A 24789-nucleotide genomic window follows, 5' to 3' on the forward strand; every position below is an offset into this window, starting at 1 on the left:
TTCCAGAAAGACTTAGTTAGTGCTTGTATGTGTGGGTAGAGAGGGGTCACTTCATGCCGAGGCAATTATCTCCACGGCCCAGGCACCTGCCAATATGTAGAGTAGTGAAAAACAGGCCAGGAAGGAAATAAATGAGAGCCAGGCCTCACTGAGCTTCCGCCAATACAGCCCGCTTCCAGAGATCTCTCTTAGGAGTGTGAACTTTGAGTGCTCTTTTTCTAGCTGACTTAAATTAGTTCTTCATGTTATTTGGTAAGCTTTTCTTTAAGCATGGGCAAGATACAGTAAATAAAAAGGGAAGGTGTTTGATTAGACATTCTATCTCTTCATTTCAGTAAGCTCGTTTCTCTTATAAGTAAAAATATTTTGTTAGATTTGATCACATAGCAGTTTAAACTATTAATTCAATAAAAAAATGTAGGACATCTCGATGCCTCGGAGATTCATGACTATAAATGTGAAACGTAATTGTTTATGATACAAATATTCTCGTATTTATTATTCTAATTATTTTAATCCCAGGATGTCTGTAGAGTTGATGTGAACGCAATCACCAACTATTTCTCAGAAATTCAGCCCTTAACACTCCAAACACGGAGGGGCCCCTTGGGGCATTGTAGCCGGGATGGCCTCGCGGCGATGTGAAATGAAAGGGAAGCAGTGTCAGTTCAGAACAAATCCCAGATGAGAAAACTTTCATGAATGCCAAATTTGGTCCTAAATCCCCCGGAAGTGGAGTTCAGAAGAATTTTCTTCTTAAATTATTCTCAACTGCGTTCGAGACTGAGGCCCCTTGTTCATTGCATTAAGAAAATTTTGAAATATTTCATGAGGGTTTTTTTCCCCTCCATGAACCTTTTAAAACCCGTTTTATTTCATCTCATCTTAGGCAAAAAGATGGTTTTGCTTATTACTATTTCCCTTATTGGTCAAATAATGCAATATGTTTGAACCACCTTAGAAGGGATCCTGAGTCCATATACCAAGTTTTGTGTCATCAAAGAGTTGCTTAGATATGGTCTTTCAGTCAGCATAATGAATTGACATACAAAGACAATGGTATGATTTACAGGTCATTATCTTAAATACTTGCTGTATCATATTTCATACTTGCTGTATCATATTTACATCACCATATTTACATCACCATGTACATTTACACTAATATTGGTAAAAGGAGGAGGTTAATACCAATTTGTCGAGAGTAGCGAAAGATTGAATTTTGATTTGTCATAAGTAACCATTTCATTGAGCAAGCCAAATGGAGAATATCAGCAGTTCTTGAGATATTTGTCAGCACCCCCTGTGGACGAAACCTCAAACATTATTCTTTCGGTGACGCTACTCCACAAGTGATTCATACTAAGCTTGGGTCATACACCTACAGTACTAGAGGCCAATTTGCCATGGACATTTTGTAATATTTGGTGAAACGGTTGTAGAGCTATTTCCCAAAAAGTGCTTTTAGCTGACCCCATTTCAAAGGGGCAAGCCCAGCTCGGGACAGAAACCCTTTATTCCATATCAGCCTTGCGGGGCTACAATCATGGCAAGTTTCCTGTGGTTTGGTGAAGTCTAAGTATATGATATCGTCGACCAAAAATTTGTGAGAACATTTTTGAAAAAAAAAAACTTTGACAAATATTGCAGAGCACCGGCAGTCATAATGTATGGTAGGATAAAAATGTGTCTATATTGTTTCATACATTTACATTTAGTAGACGTCAAATATAATCAATATTCTTTTTTGTCATTTACATTGAAACCAAGAAATATCCCAAAAAATGTGCCTTAGTCTATACCTTACTCTAGTCTGTAGTTACTAAGGATTGCCAAAATGTATTCAATATTTCCAGGTTGCTTAATATTTGACTCAGCTCTGTTTTATAGCTTTTGACATTTATTCCACAGGGAAGGAGTTATTTCAACAAATCATGAAACATACATGTCATTGAAAATAGAGTAAAATCTAGTACAATTCAGTAATGGCAACACAAGCAGGGGGAAAAAACATAGGATAAAGGGATAATTCGGGTTTTTTTTTCTGTGTATGAATTATTTCTTGAAAACACATCTACTTTAGATCTTAGGTACCTGTAGTCTTAGGTAACATAATTAACTTGCTTTTTGTGCTGAACAGATATCATCAGTGTTACACTTTATATTTCCTTTATATGTCATTTGTCAAAGGGCTTAGTGAGATGAATAGACAATTGTATTGTGAATTGAATTGTGAATTGAAGTCACTTGTGAAAGCAGTGATGTGGCCTGCAACCTCCTCAGTATGTGTTTCATGGTGGTGTGTTCAGTGTGTGTTTCATGGTGGTGTCTTCAGAGTGTGTTTCATGGTGGTGTGTTCAGTGTGTGTTTCATGGTGGTGTCTTCAGAGTGTGTTTCATGGTGGTGTGTTCAGTGTGTGTTTCATGGTGGTGTCTTCAGAGTGTGTTTCATGGTGGTGTGTTCAGTGTGTGTTTCATGGTGGTGTCTTCAGAGTGTGTTTCATGGTGGTGTGTTCAGTGTGTGTTTCATGGTGGTGTCTTCAGAGTGTGTTTCATGGTGGTGTGTTCAGAGTGTGTTTCATGGTGGTGTGTTCAGTGTGTGTTTCATGGTGGTGTGTTCAGTGTGTGTTTCATGGTGGTGTGTTCAGTGTGTGATTCATGGAGGTGGCGACAGTGCAGCCAACACCGGAGCACACTAACAGATGTCAAGGGAGAACGAGTCCGTCATGATGCTGACAGCTCATATTTATTTATAATCCCATGGACTTGGGCTCATACACACACACACACACACACACACACAGACACACAAACAAACACACACACACACACACACACACACACACACACACACACACACACACACACACACACACACACACACACACACACACACACACACACACACACACACACACACACACACACACACACACACACACACACACACACACACACACACACACACACACACACACACACACACACAGTATCATGTGCCTTGTTACTATTGAGTGGTAAACCTTGCCACCGTTCCTCTCTGCTCTTCAACAAGGAGAGAGAATGTGACACAGCTAATGACCTTGGCAAGGTAATTCTCAGGTAATGGGGGTATTGAGGCACTGAAACAGCTGAACGTCTCTCAATTGGTATTCCAAACACCTGTGCCCTGCACCATTTTTATAGAACACAAATCACTTTGCCTGTGCTGTGTACACTGAGAAGGTGGTTCATTCTCGCTTATGCTTATTAACACTTAACCTCAATCAATTGTGTGATGTGAAAGTCAGAGAGCGATGGTGTGTGTTTATACCTGAAGGACACTGTTCTGACTATATTTACCACGCCTACTGTCTGTTCATTCACGGGCCTCATCAGTAGTAGGAGAGGCCATTATCATTGCATCAGCAGGCATATTACTTGCTGTATAAAGTGACTGCGGTCACCGTGGCAATTTTGCTGATGGCAGTCCCCTGCCCCCCCACCCCCCTTTCTCTGTCTCACTCAGGCTGTCTTTCTGTGTCTCTTCTGATAGGTGCCAATTACTACACCCCTCTTGAGAAGAAGGGAGACTGTCATCGGGGGCCATTCCCTGTCTCAACACTCAATGACCGTCTTCTGTTCTCAAAGCAAGCAATAGTTTCACTGCTGTCACCCACAATCAAACCCCAAGAGTGACAATTCCACTGCTCTCAGGTTTAGGCCATCTGAAGCAGTCACAGACTTATCAGCACCTCTTTGTTTCCCCCTGCATTTTCTAAAGGCAGAAACTCTTATTGAACTGCTCATCTGTCGTGGTGATTATGGACCACCAGATGAGGTTTTGTGGACCTGCTGTGTGCCGAGCTGTCTGGCTCCTGGCCGCACTGCTCCCCCTCAGGGACACTGTGTCCTGGGGTTTGACCTCTGGGTCCTGGGGTTTGCCCTCTGATGCCAAAGCTCCTCAGGCAGGTCCACACACAGATGGTGACTCTTTGGAAACACATCCCAGACACAAGAGAAGCTGGGTGTGGAATCAGTTCTTCGTTCTGGAGGAGTACACTGGCAACGATCCTCTTTATGTTGGAAAGGTAAGACGTGTTTTCCTTATGATTATGCAAAGGGCTGTCTTGATTGGGTGTTGTTCTCAGGTGAGACTGAGATAAATACAAACTTAGATAAAACTCTACACTCAGGGGAAAGTGTTTGCTAAAGGTGTGTGTATGACTTGAAGCAGGAGGTGAATAGAGAGTATGAATGAGAATGAACAAAGAGTACTAAACCAGTGGAACTGACGGAAGTCATTCTCTTGGTCAATCAGATGCTGTTAGCCTTTCACCATAGGCATGGTCAAACACAGGATTTTCATAATAATAACACTTTCAAATTGATGCTTACCAGTCAGTATTAAATGTTACCACTAAACATATCCATCAATACCATGGCAAAAATATCTGGAGATATCTGAAAATATCTACAGGTTAAAGATCCAAAACAGAAATGATATTGCTGTTCTTGATAAATTACATTAAATGCAAGTGGGAGGATTTTTCCGATTTGCAGATTTTGCTATACAAACAAGAACATCTCCCTCAAGACAGTAAAGAATCAATATTAGCTAGCAAGAAGTATAATGTTGTATTACTGTCAGCATCAAATGTGTTCAGTAGTAATTCTGTGCAAGCTAGGCCTACTTCAGTATTACATTTGCAACATTTTGTTAAACTGTCATAACCCGTTTATACATTTAAACCCCATTTATACAACACATGGATCTGTTTAATACATACAACTTATCAGATTTCTGAATAATTTCGATTGATTGTTGTTAGTTTGATGGTTACTTCCCAAAAACCTTTGCAGTTATTTTCAAAATTATGTAGAACAAACATGAGCTATACAAGGCCCCCGCATCTGGGGGTTACATTGCAAGACTTACCATAGAAACCTGAAATCACAGATAGGAGAGAGCTCGAAATATAGCTTGTTTTTTGTGTACATGCATTCCTATGATAAGGTTTAATTTATAAATAAAATCAAACATCAGCCACAATAACTAATAATAAAACTAAATAATCGATAACAATAACAACTAGAATGCGTTTCGTGAACGAACTGCGAGAGTGTGCTTGCTCTGTGACAGAGAGAACAAGTGCCAATGAATTAACATGTATTTACATCTACTCAATCAGTGTAGTGGGGCCTTCTTCCAATATATTTTAGCAAGCAACCAAGCTCAACCATTATATTTTGGCTCCACTGACGTTTAGACATATGAGGGTATCTTTGTTGTTCTGTTTTTGTTTGTTTGTTTGCTTGTTTATTGTGAAAGGGTCTAGTGTGTTACATTTGGTCATAGCCTAATAGTTCCAGAGTCTCGTTATACTGACTTACTGAGCTAAGTGAATTGTTGAAATTGTTATCTTGGTAAAAGGAAACATCTCTGCAACAATATTGGAATGAATGCGGTTACATAGCCAGCTTTACTTAAAGTTTATTGTAAGATAGGCCTATATGTTAGACTTAATGCAGTTAGAGTTAGACTGTAGGTCTAGTATCAAACGTAAGCAACACTTTTACTGTATAGCTAGAGAGCACGTGTATCACATTGGTTTATAGTCTGTCAAATTAGTTCTAGTTATTGGTGTTCGTTGGCATAAAAAGTTAGTCTTCTCTTATAAGCCTATAGTACATCTGATTAGAGCTAGCAACCATGAAAAACCTCTTCTGAAACTAAGAAGGATAACTATGACTAAATGTGACTAAAACTAATATGCATTTTTGTCTTAAGACTGAATCTAAAATAGCTGCCAAAATTAATACATCTCAGTGTTCATTTTGGCAGCTATTTTAGATTCAGCAGCTATTTTAGATTCAGTGCATATTAGTTTTAGTCACATTTAGTCATAGTTATCCTTCTTAGTTTCAGTCTAGTTTTCGAAAACTGAGCACACTACAACAGCTACGCTGTGTGTACATCCTCAAACGTTTTTCAGTTAACCTAATGATTCAAGGTCTCTCATGAATCATTACTCCCAGGACACGGGTTAATGTTAACTCACGCTATCGGTCACAACAAGTTACTTGGGATATGCTACCTCATAGTTAGCTAACGTTAGCTAGCTAAACGTTTACAGAGGCTAACGTGAAGCTTCAATCAAAAATTATTAGCTAGCTTTCCAAGCTAGCTGACACAACCTAAACACTCGACTGCCCCTTTGAAGTCAACTTAACGTTGGCTAATATATTCTAATAACTAGTTATCATTGACAGTTACAAGCTAATTTACCAAACTCCTTTCTGTCCTAAATTGAGCAGTTGCTGGTGTGAGCTACAATATGGGAGCTAGCAAAGCCATTTCTAGCTCTACTTCACAATACTGCTGCCTAGTGTAATAAGTTAACGTAAAACATAAATGTTTATAAAGTATCAGACATAAACAGGATACAACACACCAGTTACCAATTGATATTATGTGTTTATATATACCGAAAATGTCAGTAAATCCAGATGATGATTATGCTGCTGCTGCTGTTGGTCCCGTCGCAGGTCCCGTCGAAAACCCTGGAGTCGCGACCCTGTCAGTTGTTTCCATGTGAAATCAATGGAATGCTTCACTTTTTGGCGCCGTATTGACAACTGTCTGTCACTCGCACACTGTGCTTGTAAATTATTTTTCAAGTTTGCACGTACCTATTTATGCGAGTGAAATACTCGCACTGTAGAGCCCTGGAAGGTGTCTCTTAATATTCCTACAGTTGATTGGAGAACGACTGATAGAGCGGGTGACGTCACAATGGCTCAACCTTCCCCATGTTAGTCAATGAGAGAAAAAGGGGATGAAAAAATGGAATAAAAAAGGAGTGACAAGGAGTACCGCCACGAAAAGTCATAGCAGCTTGCACCGGATCGGGCCGGACGTTTTGGTGTTTGAATGGCGTCTCTAGCTCAATCGGGCGAGGAGTAGTTAGCTGCAAGAAAAACGTACGGAATAAATAAATAAAGAAAGAAATAAAGAAAACTTGACGATAACAATGCTGTGCTTCCCTTCGGGCAAGCACACTAACTAGAATGCGTTTCGTGAACGAACTGCGAGAGTGTGCTTGCTCTGCAGTGCAGTGGCCGAGTGCGCATATGTTGTTGAGGGGCCTCACAGACTGATATCTGAGAACAAAATCTGTATAGTACTGTGTTTTCTGTGGTCATAGTCATAATAGTTCCAGAGTTTCGTTATACTGACTTACTGAGCTAAGTGAATTATTGAAATTGTTATCTTGGTAAAAGGAAACATCTCTGCAACAATATTGGAATGAATGCGGTTACATAGTCAGCTTTACTGAAAGTGTATTGTAAGATATAGCTTGTTAGACTTAATGCACTAAGAGTTAGACTGTAGGTCTAGTATCTAACGTAAGCAACACTTTTACTGTATAGATAGAGAGCACGTGTATCACATTGGTTTATAGTCTGTCAAATTAGTTGTAGTTATTGGTGTTCGTTGGCATAAAAAGTTAGTCTTCTCTTATAAGCCTATAGTACATCTGATTAGAGCTAGCAACCATGAAAAACCTCTTCTGAAACTAAGAAGGATAACTATGACTAAATGTGACTAAAACTAATATGCATTTTTGTCTTAAGACTGAATCTAAAATAGCTGCCAAAATTAATACATCTCAGTGTTCATTTTGGCAGCTATTTTAGATTCAGCAGCTATTTTAGATTCAGTGCATATTAGTTTTAGTCACATTTAGTCATAGTTATCCTTCTTAGTTTCAGTCTAGTTTTCGAAAACTGAGCACACTACAACAGCTACGATGTGTCCAGGTACATCTTCAAACGTTTTTCAGTTAACCTAATGATTCAAGGTCTCTCATGAATCATTACTCCCAGGACACGGGTTAATGTTAACTCACGCTATCGGCCACAAGTTAACCATTCTTTCAGTATAAGCAACTTTTGCATAGCCCCGCACAGCTAGGATAGCTCACGTTACCGTAGTAGGAATACAAGCATTAGCGCACTATATCCACACAACTAAATTCATGAATTACTTCACAGGTTTACTTAACAACTTGAATTAAGGAAAATGATCCCCCGTTACGGCTAGCTGAAACTGCCAGTGGATACTCCCGTTACGTAGTGTTAGTTAGCCTTTAGCCCCGTACTCACATGTTACAGCTGCTTAACACAGCTAGGATAGCTAACGTTACCGTAGTGGGAATACAAGCTTTAGCTCACTATATCCACACAACTAAATTCATGAATTACTTCAAAGGTTTACTTCACAACTTGAATTAAGGAAAATGGCGTCTCCAACGTTAACGTAACGTTAATTTATATGTTAGCTGCTACCATTAAAATTTCAGTCAGTACACTGAAAATGCTGCCATTCAACTCACCTTAACGAAGTGGAAATACGGTAGCTAGGTTAGAAACTGTAGTTACTCTTATTCTTTCTCAAAGTTGAATTGAGAGGGACAGAGAAATACGGTTCCTCTTATTCTTTTTCAAAGTTGAATTGAGAGGGACAGAGAAAATGCGGTTCCTTGGATTTGACGGAGGTGTCAGTGAGAAGCACAGCTGCAAGCCAGTTTAATGACCCTTTTATGATGTCATAATGGCAGAGACCTCTGCCATGCAAGTCTATGGAGAAAAAAGGGTATGAAAAAGAGGGATAAAAAAGGAGTGGCATGGGGTACCGCCACGAAAAGTCATAGCAGCTTGCACCGGATCGGGCCGGACGTTTTGGTGTTTGAATGGCGTCTCTAGCTCAATCGGGCGAGGAGTAGTTAGCTGCAAGAAAAACGTACGGAATAAATAAATAAATAAAGAAAACTTGACGATAACAATACTGTGCTTCCCTTCGGGCAAGCACACTAATAACTAATAATACAACTAAATACTCAGAGTGGCGCAGAATTTTAAACTTGTGGGGCGTTTATTTTGGGAATTTTTAAATTAATAATTTCGTGATAAGTAAACCATAGTTACCGACATAACCAGTTCAATTTAGGCCAATGAAAACATACTCTGATAATACCACGAACACATGACTTGTACAACCAGCTATTTTCTATTCCATTCTATTTCATGGATGGTCATTAGTCACACTGTTTGCATGATAACAACAAAAACAACAGGAAGACACGGAAGTGCTACTTTTTCATTTTGTGGTGGCCTTATTGCCATCACATTGAGTCATGTAACCCTTCCAGAAACTACTTAGAAACCTTTCAAACTCCTCAGTGGTAGGTGTTCACGTTTTGCAAATGTCTCTTAGGATGCTAATATACGTACAGGACTTTTTTGGAATGTATAATACTTTCAGATTACAAATGAAAGTTTACAGTAAGCTTGATGGGAAAACCTCTTTGATGAAGTGTCAATAAGAGATGGACGAAGAAGATGCAAGATGTTCCATGCATTCATAAATTAAATATAATTTTAACAAAGACACAGGTGCCAAAAATACTGTATCTTCTGACCTGTTAATCAGCTCAAGAATCTCAAGACATGTGAGTACCTCCAAAGGCTAAAGAAGATCTTCAGCATAGTGAATATAGTGCTTGTATCTGTGCCATATTCCAGAAATAATATAAAAACACATATGCCAAATAAAATGTTTTCTGTCCCTATTGAGTCAGATGCCTCCCTCAGTTTCGTTCACGTTTCAGTAATTCCAGAGCTTCCCCCATCAGCCCTCAGGGCAGAGCTCACTCACTCACATTAAGAAGGAGCCAAGAAGTGGGGTAGAACAGGGCTGACCTTGGCCCGGGACTTTATTTTTATTGTAAATTTCAAATGGGTTAGTGCCAAAGCAAGGCACAGTTACTTTCTGTGCTGTAGTTCCATACTGGAGTATTAAAGGCAGTAGTGGCTGTATAAATAATTAAGCCAGCAAACCACACCACACAACCTGAGTGAAAGAAATGAACCTCAAGTAAATCGGAGTTGACATGCCATTCATTCTTGTGAAGCACTCTGGCATTTCCTGAAGGGTAGGCACATTCTCAAATAGATCACTTTTGGAATCCTAAAAGCTTGCACTAATCACAGTCAGACGCCCAGCTCCAAACCAACTTCATTCTTGGTCAATGATAATGATTGCACAAGTTCACTTTACCATACACTTTAAGGTTAAATGATCAGCACTTACGCATTAAATGTTTGATACTGTTTAAGACATTGAGACATCAAGGCATAACTTGTACGCTGAAGTTTTAGTATATGAGGTCAAGAGCAAAAAAGTTTGTTTGTTGTAAGAAATCCATTAGAAAAGTAAAGAATAGGTTTTCCTGTTAGTTGGATTTCTTTCGTCCTGTAGCTGTTATACTACTTGTCCAGCACAGCATGGTCCTGTAGCTGTTATTCTAATTGTCCAGTATAGCATGGTCCTGTAGCTGTTATACTAATTGTCCAGTATAGCTAGTCCTGTAGATGTTATACTAATTGTTATACTAATTGTCCACTATAGCGTGGTCCTGTAGCATTCTAATTGTCTAGTATTGCATGGTCCTGTAGCTGTTATTCTAATTGTCCACTATAGCATGGTCCTGTAGCTGTTATTCTATTTGTCCACTAAAGCATGGTCCTGTAGCTGTTATTCTAATTGTCCAGTATAGCATGGTCCTGTAGTGTTAAACTAATTGTCCAGTATAGCATGGTGTTTTCAAGCGATACTTTGATTGAGGTTAGTGCTCTGCAGCTTTTGCAGGCTTGTCTTGTACGATTATGGTGTAGAAAGCTCAAGCAAGGCATGTAACCTGACAACTGATTAGTGAAGCAGACCACAGTTGTAGTCAAATAAAGTAGCAGTTGCACTTCAGTTTTGAGTACAACACAGATTTAATGAATTCATGATCTTGCTTAGAGAGAGATTTATTTTTGACTGACCTGTGACCAATAGGAGCTGACCTTTGACTTGATTAATACTAATTATTGCATATTATTATTAATAATTAATATTATTAACTATTCTGCAGTCCACTCCTGGGTTTAAGTCAGTATCGATTCCACATAATTCCAAAGAGATAATCTGGTGCTGAATAATTAATGTTAAGTCCTCAGATATTGTTCCAGTTTTTATATATCAGGGTGATATATATACCTACTGAGGATGAAGCTGAGAGAGAGGCCGCAAGCTGCAATCTATTTGGAATTCTGCAAAACTCAAAAGACCCTTTGTGTTTTATCCAGAGACAAATTGATGCAGGTTTGGCAATAAACAATGCAGTACTCAGAAAAAGTGTGTGTGTATGTGGGGGGGGGGGTTGATAGAAGTCATTTATATGGATGATTTCACAGGAGTCACAATGACATTGGCCAGTTTACGCTTGTTCTAATCCTTTGCCTAATATTTAATTAGTTGTGAGATAGACATATGATTCCATATCACATGATCATTCAAAGTGCTTGAGTTCTGTATGTGCTGCTTCAGTTTCTTCAGTTGGTATCCGTCTCATTGGCCCTCTCACTATGACGGGTATGGCACTCTACTCTGACCACTGCCCACAGAAGGATTCATGGGTGTTGGAGTCCAATGGAAGGAAACGGATCATTGCTGGTTGTACAAATCATTCATGTTATGTAGCAGGTGGTGTGTTCATGTTGGTTTTCCAAAAGTGTAATACCCATGTTATGGTATTACTGTTACTGCTATTACTACTATACATTTCTATGAAGACTATCAATATCAACTATATCCGTATCAATATCCGTACAACTAATGCAAACCACACAATGATGACACACAAAGCATGTATTTCTCTATATCTCTTTCTTTCTCTTTCTTCTTCTCTTTCTCTTTCTCTTTCTTACTCTCACACACACACACACACACACACACACACACACACACACACACACACACGCACCCACGAACACACACACACACACACACAAACACACACACACACACACACACACACGCAAGCACGCACGCACGCACCCACGAACACACACACACACACACACACACACACAAACACACACACACACACAAACACACACACACACAGACACACACACACACACACACACACACACACACACACACACACACACACACACACACACACACACACACACACACAAATTATACACTGCCTCATCACAGAGGCTATCCACGCCTATGCTGTGACTTTTACTAAAGGCCAGTTTCAGCAAATGTCAACCGGCAAACATTGGTAAACAGTCTAAGCGCAGATCAAATTCCAGTGCATTGACATACGTGTTAAGGTTCTCTATTTCAGGACGAAAGCTGCGATTGGAATCAGCTATTCTAAACAGAGCTCTCTGCTGATATGTTTGTACATCTATTTGCCATATTCACTTCTGTGAGCTCTGCTCACTTTTAAATGGCTCACGGCTGCGAAGCAGTTCAGGAGGTGGCAACCACATACTTACGCTTTCAGTCTCTGAGGTTTTCAGCTTCTGTGTCATATAGAAAGGACGTGTCAACATGGTCATGTCCTTTATAGTTCCTGAAATTCTTCTGATAATTCAGTTCTGGACTGTATCAACTGTGGAGTGATACAATTTGAGAACATTGGTATTTCAGTCCTAGGTATCATCACTCTAATTACTATCCTAGCATGGATGTGTTTCAGTTAGCTGGAATTACTTTTTTTTACAGCATTGAAAAAAATCCACAAAACCTGTTATGGTTTCAGAAAAGAAACTTTCAAATGTCAAATTATCCTTACATACAGAATTCCAACTTGATTTGAATGACACATATGTGTGAAATGTGAAATGTGACATGCAGATAGACAGCAGACAAATAGAAATATTGGTTTTAAAGGCTGTTTGCCTTCATCTGTTTTTATTCCAATGAGTGTGCTGAAGGAGAGTAGAGGAAAGGAGAGGAGAAGAGAAGAGAAGAGAGGAGAGGAGAGGAGAGGAGAGGAGAGGAGGGGAGAGGAGAGGAGAGGAGAGGAGAGGAGAGGAGAGGCTACTGAGATCATTGTCCTGAAGTGTCCTTATGAAGCTGTGCACACACGCTGAGGACTCTCTCTGGTAGACAGGTAGTTTATCAGGACAGCACCCTAAACAGTTCAGCACTCGAACATGGCAGAAGTATGGGACATGCAAGCTAAATGGCTTATGTAAGTGACTACAAGTTGTTTGTCCCTTTGCAGTGAACGTTTGTTATATATTTACATATAAATTGTTTTCGTTGAGGTTTATTAAATGGGGCCACTGTCAATGTTTAGTTTGAAGAGCCTGAACAATGTGTGGTAATTGTAAGACAAAGTGGGAGTTTAGCTCAAGTTATATCATTGCATTTGTAAACACTGCTTCATATCCTCGTGTAGAGCCTGATCATGGCTGTGGAAGAGCCAGGCAGTGTCATTGTTTACAGTGAGTTTAGTTCAAAACAACACAACAGGGGACACAAATTAGAGACTGTGATCAGAGAAAAGAAGTCAGTCGAAAATGCATCCTGTCATATTCATAATTACTCCCACTTCCACCACCCTTGCCCAGAAGACAGGGTTGAACTGTTGCCCTAATGTGAAAGGATTTGTTCACATGTGAGCATAAGCAACAGTGACATGTGCTTGTTAATTAAGGACATAAGAGTGGACCCTCAGGCTCTCACACATGTATTCCCACCCTGTGTCTCCACAGTAAATACCCCCATTCTGTAACCCCAGCCCATATTTCTCTCCAAATGCCTCATCATGGTGTGTAATGTTGTAATGTGTTTTCACAACTAAAAGTCATAAGGCAGGCAATCTGGACAGACATCTCTTTTTGAATGCTCAACGCATATTCAACAGCACACCTCTATTTTCACAGAATCCAGCACAAATGGTCGAGCTCTTATGAAAGAGTTACGAGGGAGGAAAACAAAGGTGTATTTTCTCTTTCCACTTACAGGCACCCTAGATACATGCTCTAAGAACTTCTTTCCTTTTTTATATTTCCCTCGGGCATGAGCAATGATCCCAGATACTTTTGATAGAAGAAGAAGGGTGTGCATACATATGTGCATGTCTATAAGGAGCACTTGTGTACAATGAAAGAATGCAGGCATCATTTGCATTTATATTATTTCCCTCACTTGACACCCTTCAGGCTAACCAAGGAACAACAGCATCATGCCTTAAATTGATGTGGAAGGATGGATGAACAGAATGACAACAGTAGTCCACCATTGAAACCTAATACTATGCATATCTGTAAAGATATGTAGGTCTGTCATGAGCATCTGCGATATGTCATATCACTAGCATCAGCAATCCAGTCAGGCTTCTGTTAACGTGGAAAGAAACTCTAAATGGAATCATAACAGACATTGCCGTGGTGATTTACTGATTTATATGTAAGGCTTTGGTCAGCAAGGACAGCATGGTTTGGGTGGTTGATAGACAAGTTCAATAATATCAAGATATACAGTAAGTAAGTAAGGGATGGGTGTTTTGTGTTGGGAATGAAGGAGAATTTGTCTGCAGGAATTAATCTAAAGTGTTAGAATCACTCATCTCAAACAATTGGAATAAGGACCACAAATAAGGACCACATAGCAAACACCAGCAGTTTCGACATTCATCATTTAATTTACCCCATTCAGAACTCTACTCTGCTGCAGCAGGTTTGACCATCTCCTTTAATGCTAGTCCTGCGGTTTCGAACTAGTCAGTGCACCAACGTTAAGAGAAGTTAACACTCTATTTATTTATTTTTTTTGTTTTACTTTTGTTGGACTGTAAATGGCTAAATTAAAATGTGTGTATTTATTAAATTGATGATCTAACCCAGTGGTTTTTTTTACCTTTTTGAAGGTACTGAACCCTGCAAGCTACATCAGTGCATTCGCCAAACCCTTCGTAATTTGAAAAATAAAATGATTTCTTCCAAACGAAGGTATATATAAAAACGGCCCGACATTGCTAGTGTGAACCGGGCTATACTGCGTGTGTCTTGACCCCTGCCAAACCCCTGAGAGTGGCTCAACGAACCCCTGGGGTTCGATCGAACCCAGGTTAAGAACCACTGATCTAACCCTTTTATGAACTAGTATTATTACTATTAATAACAAAAACAACAAGAATAATACTACATTTGATTTCAAATCACCTTTTATAACACCCAAGGTCACTTCACAAATACAAAAAAATACAAAAACAAAAATGGATATAAAAATTCACTGCACACTTAATCACAATGAGACACTAAATTACAGTAGTAATGACAAAAATACTGTTAATATCTCTATCAGTAATGACAATAGAGTGCTAATTTCTCTATCAGTATAATTTGAGAATGAAGGATGTAGTAGGAGGGACTAGGAACCAGCACAGATCTAACTTAAGGGTGCACTATTGAATATTCTTGTGTGACTGTGAAGTAAATTAGAGCACAATACATGAATGCATATGAACAGGTTGGACTACTTAAATTATACTACTAGTTATGTTTTGTTGCCTTACAAGAAATAAAGTGAAGTATATTGCATAATTCACCTCAGATGATAAAATTGGACTATTCATTCGGATCATATTTGATGATAACACAGTCAAAGTGTTATCTAGTTTATGCATTTTTAGCAAATAGGTGAACCTGAGTTAGGAAGAAGTCATTGCAGAGATTTCTATGCAGCTTGACTTTTGAATCTCTCTATGGTCAAACATGGGGAGGAAAACCTTAGAAAATGAGGTTCATAGTGTTACAGATTATCCTAACACAGACAAAGACTAATTATTTAATGACTTGTTCATTGGTAAATGTGTTGTGTTGGATATCATTTTTGGTGTATCCAATTTGGGCCAGTTGACAGCACATTAGCTATTTTGGTTGCCAGTCTGCCCCTGCACAGCACTGCTCTTATATGGCCCTCTGACCATCCTCCATCTGTTGCACCTTTCCTCTACACCTCCTGTCCTTTTGACAGTGAAGTGCAGTGTTTCTCAGATGAGCATGAGGAGCTAGGTCAAGAGCAGGGTCACAGCAGTCATCATTGTGTGTCTTTTGTTACCCCTCTCTGAAGGGTTAAATTAACCTTACAGCTGGGGGCTTGATCCTGAAGGAGGAGATCAGAAAAGCACATCCAGGTCACCAAAACGCTTACTGAAATCGTCTAGGTTAGCATTCAATTTGTGCTTTGATTTATTCAACCCCGTTCATGGCAGTTCTTGCTTATCACAGTGTTTTATGACGATGATGGCATAAGACGCGACGAACAAGCCCACAGCCATTTCTAATCTGTGCAGTTGCCTGCTGTCTTGTGATGGGAAAAAGACAAATGAACCTCTTCTGCAGGCGCGACATAATGGCACCAGTGGTAATTTGCTTTATACATCACAGGGAAATATGTTCCCCATGATAACCCTGATGGTCTCTTTTTGATTGATAAGACCAAGCCATGCTCCTTCATCATGATGTCTTATTGAACCCTCAACCAAAATGTCCCCCAAAACAGGCCAGTCCATTAAAGCATTAGCTCAATTTACCATGAGACACAACGGCCGTTTAACTCATGTGCCAGACACCTATTATAAAGTCTTTGTAAAAAGCTGACAACATTGCATGTACCTGGATTTAACTCTGAGGGCCCTATAGTTTGACAGAGAGAATGGCTGGTGGAAAGGGCCTATTCCAGCCGGGCAATTTGTCTAAATGAAATTAAATGAAATTAAACTTTATGCCAAGGCATGGATTTGGGATATAGACGTGGCGACATGTTCTTCTCAAACCATCACTGCCCAAGTCTTATTAATCTATCTGGCAAAAAAACGTTCCCTTCATTGGAAGAGTGGCATTATCACATTGTGTATTATGCCTACATGAGGCAAGAAAGCAGGAGAAAACCTCTGTTATGGGTTAATGCAATTCATCTTTTTCAGATATCCTCAAAGTTAACACATATCCTGGCAGGCTTTTACATTTTTTTTATCCTAAATTTAGCTTAAAAAAAAAGTTGACTGTCTTGGAAGTCTAGGGTCTTCTGATTGGTCCAACTTGAATTAAATGCTCAATCAGCAGTGATGATGTTAATACACAATAATGACATTTTTTGTAATTTCTATTCTCACATTTTAAGCTATTTAGACCAAGGCAGAAGAAGAAATAATGCACCACACCAGCACATGTTCCACTAAAGAGCTCTTATCTGGACTGCAACAGAAGATGAAGAGATCACATTCAGATTGGTCCAGGTGTTATTTAAATTCATCAACATAAATATAGCTCACAACCTCTCATATCTTCTGCATTCCCCATTCATTTAGGGTATTTGTCACGGCTGCTCTTGCATTTTATGCATCAGGTTCTTTCCCTGTCTCTGGGATATCCCATATATCTACAAACACAGTGTAGCCAGTAGCCTCGTGTTCAGCAAATTAATACGTTTCTATGTCCACTCCCTCCCGTAATGCTCACCTAATCAGGCTAGTTTGGCTCTGCTGGGGTTCTGGATGCATCGACTGCACCAAGAAATCGAGATTGTTCCCAGAATAATTGTAGTAAAAAGCCATGTAAATGATAACATTTCTATCTTTTTAATGTTGAATACCATAGTTACTTGAGACAAACGTCTCGGTTACTTACGTAACCTCGGTTCCTTAAGCACGGAACAAGATATAACAACAGGACTTGACCTAGTGTCATGGACTGTTCGAAGAACTTATTCATTCACGCCGCTAGGCAGGGAGAAGTGCGCCGCGCTCTGGCCCCGCCCCCACTGGCCGAGCCTATAAATACCGCGGCGCTCATCTCCATCTTCCTTGGATCAAAATCTGAGCGTCGAAACACCCACCCAAAAGAAGAAAAACACTGTATCACGCAACTATTGTTTTATCTTGTGCTTAAGGAACCGAGGTTACGTAAGTAACTGAGACGTTCCTTATCGCAGGAAGCTGCGATATAACAACGGGACAGTTTCCATTAGCTCGTGTAAATATTGCCATATCACCCCAACTTTATTATGCTTTGCCCTCACGGAGGTTCATACAGCAGCTGGTGGTGAACGTTCATAGGGCCTTACCCGTGCTTGTGAACGCTAACTAGGTTCTCAATGTGCACATATGCCAAGGGGATAACCAATCTCCCTGATCATAGGATTACCCATTAATTTGTTCATTGCGTTAGCCAAGCAGAGGCTGATGAACATATATCTTACTAAACCTTCTCACGTTTAGTATCTTGTTCATGGCACTCCTTCAAGTAGCGCCGATGAACACATAACACTCTTCTCAGGTTCTGGAGATTCGGAGATCGTCAGCCTACAGAGTTATTTTTAATACACCATTAAACTGTCACCGTTTAGGTCTTTGTTCACTGCATTCTACCACGTAGAAGCTGACGAACACATTAAACTCGTAACTCTCCTCCGGCTCTGGGGATTCAGAGATCGCCATCCTGTAGAGTACTTTCTAATACCACACTAAACTGTCACTGTTTAGGGCTCTGTTCACTGCCTTCTACCACGTAAGAGCTGATGAACACCTGTACTATTTAGTTATTCCTAGGCTCTGGCGATTCAGAGATCGCTTGGCTGCAGAACGCATTGTAACTAAAAAATTGGTCTCAGCCCCATCTAACATATAGAATCTAATGAAAGTGTGGCGAGAACTCCAGCTTGCTGCCTCATATATCTCTTCCACTGAGACGCCTTTTAACAAGGCTCAGGAAGAAGACAACCCGACGCGTCGAGTGTGCACGAAGTGCGCACAAAGTGCGCACGCAGCCTTGCCGGGCGTCCAGAGACAAACCCTTATAAGACTTGTATACTATCCAACGATAGAGGCTCGGTTTAGACAGAGGTCTGCCTTTTTCCTGTGCCCCGAATCACACAAACAGCTGATCTGATCGTCGGAACGTCTTGGTGCGCCCTAACAACGTAGAGCACGCACCGGACACAGCGTATTCAAACGCTCCTCCTCTGCTGAAGCAAACGGAGGAGGCGAGAACACTGCCAACTCAATCACCTGATTACGAAACGGGGCTGCTACCACCTTAGGTGTGTATGCAGCATTAGGTCTCATCCCTGCCTTGTCCCCAGCGATCGAGAACTGAAGGCACGATGGACTGACGGACAGGGCGTGCATGTCACCAACGCGCTTTGCTGACACAAGTGCCAGCAACAGCGCCGTTTTCAACGAAACACATTTTATGTCCGCTGTCTAAAGAGGCACAAATGGAGGCCCTGTAAGATCACGTAACACAATCAGTAAATCCCATGACGGCACCGGGTGCCTGCCCGGCACTCTGATAAGTCTCACACCAGCCACGCTGGTGGATGATAGCCCGGGGGTTTATTATAAATACCTGCGTGGCAGGCAGAGATGGCTGCTAGGTAAACCTTGGGAGTGGAAGCAGCCTTCCCCTCATCAAATAACTGCTGGCGAAATTCCAGAATGACGCCCAGCGCGCAGTTGATAGGATCATGTTGACGCGCAACACACCACCTCTCGAAACTGCGTCATTTTAGCGTATATAGAGACCGGTTCGAAGCGGTCCATGCGCTCTGTATCGTTGCCACAACTGAGTCAGATGAACCTGGGGCTAGGAGCCTATGCCTTTCAGGTGGTAACTCTAAGCCGCCACAGCTCTGGGGTAAAAACGCATATAGACGTAAGCTCGGCCATTGCTTAGCGCGTCTATGCTATCATTGATAACAGGTCTGCTCCGTAGCTGAGCAGGCGGGCATGTGTACTGCTCTGATCAGGGGGAAATGCGCCGCTGTCCACAGAGTAGGCGGTTCGCCCATTGAAACAGTAATTGAGAACAAACTCCTCTTTGGCAGTTTATATACGCCATAGCGGAGGTGTTGTCCGTTCTTACACGCGCATGATGACCCTCTATCATGCATCTGGCGTTCACCACCAGCTTACCATACCTGTCCTCAGTGGAGCTGAGCTTCAGGGAGAGGTACCATATTTGACATGGCCTCATGCGAAATAGCCCTCAAGGCAGCGCTACCGCAGCTGATGCCATCATCCACATGGCTTTTATTCTCGCTGGGGACAGACTGACGTTCATTGAGGTAGAGTCTAGTACATTGCCTTGGAATGGAGCGCACTGTTGAGGTACGGAGCGCTTTCGCCTCTGTTTTTTTAACGAGCCGAGTCGATGCAAGTGTGCTACCACTAGATGGCAGTTTTGCACCACCGCTGACTTTGAGTGGGCACGTATTAACCAGCGATAGAGACAAGTGAGAATGCGTATTCCCTCTCTCTACGTAGCGATGGCTGCCTCTGCGCATTTCGTGAATACGCAGCCAAGACAGGCCAAACGGGGGAACACGAAATTGGCATGCAGTTCCTCCGAATGCAACCCTCAGAATCTCTGATGTCTGTGGTGAGTCGGTATATGAAAATATGCCTTCTTTAGACCTTAGCGACACAATCGTTTGGTTGTGTGAACTGAACGAGCGTGCGTGGGGTCAGTATCCTGATCTTCAATTTCTTAAGTGCTCTGTTCATTTTACGTAGATCTAGTATTTGACGACAACTTTTATCCGTCTTGGGGATGATGAAGTGTTCGTGTATAGCTCAGAGCTTGCCTCCTCGGGAGGCACACAGCGCCCTTGCCTCTGTCTATTAACAAGTCGGGTCGATGCAAGTGTGCTACCACTAGATGGCAGGCTTGCACCACCGCTGACTGAGTGGTGCATATGCAAACCTCTGAACTGACCGGGTCACACCGCCGAACCTCGGAGGGGGCGGGTGAACTGCTGTGCGTAACCCACTGTTATTGTATTCAACACCCATAGTGACGCTGTTAATGTGCGCTACCCGTCCGCGCAACTTGCCAAGCTGGGCTTCAAGTAGAATTGGTCGGGACCTAGCCCGCTCATTATTCAATAGTTCTAGATCTGCCACCGCTCTGCCTAGGGAGAGCTCTCGGGTGGCTAGATCTGGGGTTTCCCCCGCATGGTGTACGAATACAATTGGGTGTACGAACGCCGTGGGGGAAGTTACACAAGCATGGCTTATGTCTGGCCCAAAGGGGCAGTGGTTATGACACTCATGTGGGAATGTGGTGCTTGGTGGAATACTTTTACGGTGCTTGACATGAGCTCTGCCTGCGAGCAACGTGTAGTTTTCCTTGGAAGCCATGGATCCACCTCACCCCGCTTTGTGGTCAACGACCGAATCTCAGGTGGCGGGGTGTTTGTTGTGGCCCTTGCCACGACCAGCAGTGCGCTGTCGTCCCGTGTGGGTAGCGCCCTGCGTGGGGCGAGCTGACTGCTGCGCTTGCGGCTGCGTAGCGACAAGAACTGGTTTAGATTCCCGCCTGCACCTTTGCCGAGGTGTGGGTGAGCGGAACTCACTTCTCTCATGCCCTGCACTCGGGGTTCGCTGTCCCGATGACTGCGGGGGCTCGGAGCTGCTTGAGCGAGGCATCCAAACCTGCAATGCCTCCTCATTCTTTTGCTGCTCCTCAATTTGGCTTGCCACACTCGCTCCCATGACTCTCCCCAGAGTCTGGGAGTTGCAGCGCGTGAGACGCAGTGAGAGACCCGTTGCGGGACGGATCTCCTGACTGCTACCCAGCGATGCTGCCAGCTCTGTCAGGTGCTTCGCCTGCTAGCGCTGTAGCAGCGCAGCCGTGCTCGTAGAACACGTTGCCTGCCCAGGCGCTAATAGGCTATCTCCACCAGAGCCTCTCAACCAGAGGGTAGCGCCACTATCTCAGGGTCTGGGGCGACCAAGAGGGCAGTAGCGACCGGCTGTCACCCCAGGGGGGCTCCCGGATGCTGAACTGCCTGGGACCCGAGGAACGCGTCGGCGCTTGACTCGCCCCCTCCCACGTCGGTGCGTTCTCATAATGCGAGACGCCTCTGGGCCCTGGCTATAGCCATAGCCACACAACGTCACACCGGGGTGCCACCACTCAAGCTGCCTCCAGCAGCTGTCGCCCTTCTCCCAAGTATGACCACCGTCAGGGTATGCTTGGCGCGACATATCTGAAACACAAGAAAGATTAAAAGAGCACACTATCACCGTAACCCAGAGGTTAGCAAACCAAGCTAGCAGGCTAGTAAACCATGCTAGTAGGCTAGCCAACCAAGCTAGTAGGCTAGCAAACCAAGCTAGTAGGCTATCAAACCACGCTAGCAGGCTGGTCAGAGACCGGCCAGCCTTACAAGTTAGACAGTGAAACTCGACTTTCTATACGACGAGTCGAACTTGTAGCACTGTTGAGGTAGTTAAGGTTAGAGAACCTTTAACTCACCAGCTCATATCGAGTTAAGTTTAAAAATTGAAGCAAGTAATACGACCGTCAGGAATGGAGCGTCGAATAGTCCTTGGAACGTCCTAATCTTACGCGAAGATTTTGAAAAAGATGGAGATGAGCGCCGCGGTATTTATAGGCTCCGGTGGGGGCGGGGCCAGAGCGCGGTGCACTTCTCCCTGCCTAGCGGCGTGAATGAATAGGTTCTTCGAACAGTCCATGACACTAGATCAAGTCCCGTTGTTATATCGCAGCTTCCTGCGATAAGGAACCTATAGCTGTTGCAGTAAAAGCATAAGATAATTATTTTACATCACCACACCATATGTAGGATATGCTATTAGGGAAAGGAGTGAAAGTAGCCTACTTTTGTATCCAAAAACGTTTATTTCCATTAAACAGAGTTGACCTCTTCTGCGCCCACAAGTCGCCATACAATAAGTGCCAGAATGTCATTTCAGCAAAGATGTAAGCTATACATTGCTCATTTTAGTACCTAGCTCTGAAGTTGTAAATGTGTTGCATTGGACGAATTTAGATTATAAAATTGAATATGTATTACATGTTAGACATGTTTGGACATTTTACACTTATACATAAATAACCTAACATCCTGGAGCCTAAATACATTCTCCAGAATGGGTGTGAGATGGGCTGGATTGATCTTGACAAAATAATGTTAAGGTATTGAATCTGGAATCTAAGTGAGCAAAACCCTGTCTTTTTCCACAGGCTTTAAATCACACACCCTCATTAACTACATAATTGTCAGTTGGAATGAATGTGGCTTTGGCATTTAAAAACAGGTCTGACAAGCTATAATTATGTGTCAACAAATTGTATTATTTTGAGCAACAGAAAAGGCACTGCGGTTTATACCTTGTAAAGGCGCTCATGACGAATACTGTCCAGAACCTGCAGATATATAGTCATCTTCTTACATTGTAATCTTGTCTGACACTAAATGGGATTGCTTGACAAGGCTATTGGTCTGCTTTAACCAAACCTTTCACTAATGAACTTCGGCCTGGCTCTGCCCACGTAGGTACCTTTGACCACACCTTTACCACAGACAGTGAAATATTTTTGTGCAGCAGTGATACCCGTTTTCACCCTCAAAGTAGGGCCCTAAGTGTGTGTGTGTGTGTGTGTGTGTGTGTGTGTGTGTGTGTGTGTGTGTGTGTGTGTGTGTGTGTGGTGTGTGTGTGTGTGTGTGTGTTTTATTCAATTCAATTCAATTCAATTCAATTCAATTTTATTTGTATAGCGCCATAACAATACAATTGCCTCTCGGCGCTTAACAGAGCCCAGAGCCTGAACCCCCTTAGTGCATGCACAACGGCAACAAGGTATCTGTGTTCTTGGGTGTTGGTTGGTTGTCTCCTTTCCCCTGATTTATCATTTCTCATGGACTGAAATAATCCATATTAACCAATTAAATTAAGGGCAAAAACACCCTCCAACGCTCTCAAAATATGTTGCATTTCCTTGTTGTGGCCTATACACTGTGGAGCCTGGGGCTGATCTCCAGAACAGTGCTGACTGCATGAATAAAAAGTTCACAATCTTGCGTAGTGATGGAGCAGTGTGACAGCTGTGCTGATGTGTCCGCTGCTGTTTTTATGTCCTTTGTGCTGCATTCTGACCTCTCCCTGTCTCCCCCCTTTCCTCCCCTCTCTCACTCCCTCATGGTTTCTTTCTCTTTCTGTCTCTCTTCTCTCCTCCCCTCTCTCAATCTCTCATGGTTTCTTTCTCTTTCTGTCTCTCCTCTCTCCTCCCCTCTATCACTCTCTCATGGTTTCTTTCTGTCTCTCCTCCCCTCTCTCACTCTCTCATGGTTTCTCACTTTCTCATGCTGTCTCTCCTCTCTCCTCCCCTCTCTCACTCTCTCCTTTTTCACTCTCACTCTCTCCTCTGCTCCCCTCTCACTCTCTCCTCCCCTCTCTCACTCTCTCATGGTTTCTTTCTCATGCTGTCTCTCCTCTCTCCTCCCCTCTCTCTCTCTCTCTCTCATGGTTTCACCATAGCTGTCTCTCCTCTCTCCTCCCCTCTCCCACTCTCTCCTCTCTCCTCCCCTCTCTCCTCTCCTTTCTCACTCTCTCACTCAATTCAATTCAATTCAAATGGCTTTATTGGCATGAATGTACGATACACTGTTGCCAAAGCACTAATATTAATAACAATATAATAATAACAATAGTAAAAATAAGAATTGGTAATACAGGAGCAGATAAATTATGTAAATACCAAATAAAACAAATACTAGATACATATAAAAGTAAAGTCATTACAATTAATTAATTATAGTTCAGGCCTATATTCAGGCCTATGTTTATAGGTGGTATGGCCTGCTCTCGGAGGATGTGGCAGGACTGCACATATTCAGATGCCAAAAAGATACATGTCTCAATTTCCCCCAGGAGGAATGGCACTTTCTGTTGGTTAGCTAGGTTCATGAAACCAGGGTGGATGTTTTCGAATTGGTTGAAATATGCATTTCTTATATTTTGGTACTTTGCACATTCCGTCAGAAAACGAGGCTCATTTTCGACAGCGTTCATATTGAAGTGGACGCATAGTCTCCCTTCGGGAGCCACCCAGCATTGTCTGTGCCGCCCCTTCTCCA

At 42.1% G+C, this 24789-nt stretch overlaps 1 protein-coding gene across 1 annotated transcript in view; it reads left to right on the top strand.

Annotated features, from left to right (window-relative positions):
• Window positions 1–3728: 3728 nt before the first annotated feature.
• The window catches only part of LOC308377967 (cadherin-7-like), a 92975-nt gene continuing 71914 nt past the window's right edge, over window positions 3729–24789 (top strand). Inside the window, exon 1 of the mRNA XM_080854754.1 lies at window positions 3729–4069. Within this exon, the coding sequence (XP_080710880.1) occupies window positions 3803–4069 (267 nt within the window). The 5' untranslated portion in view covers window positions 3729–3802. The remainder of the gene's footprint in view (window positions 4070–24789) is intronic.

Source organism: Sprattus sprattus (genome assembly GCF_963457725.1).
Source record: "Sprattus sprattus genome assembly, chromosome: 17".
NCBI classification, from domain to species: Eukaryota; Metazoa; Chordata; class Actinopteri; order Clupeiformes; family Clupeidae; genus Sprattus; species Sprattus sprattus.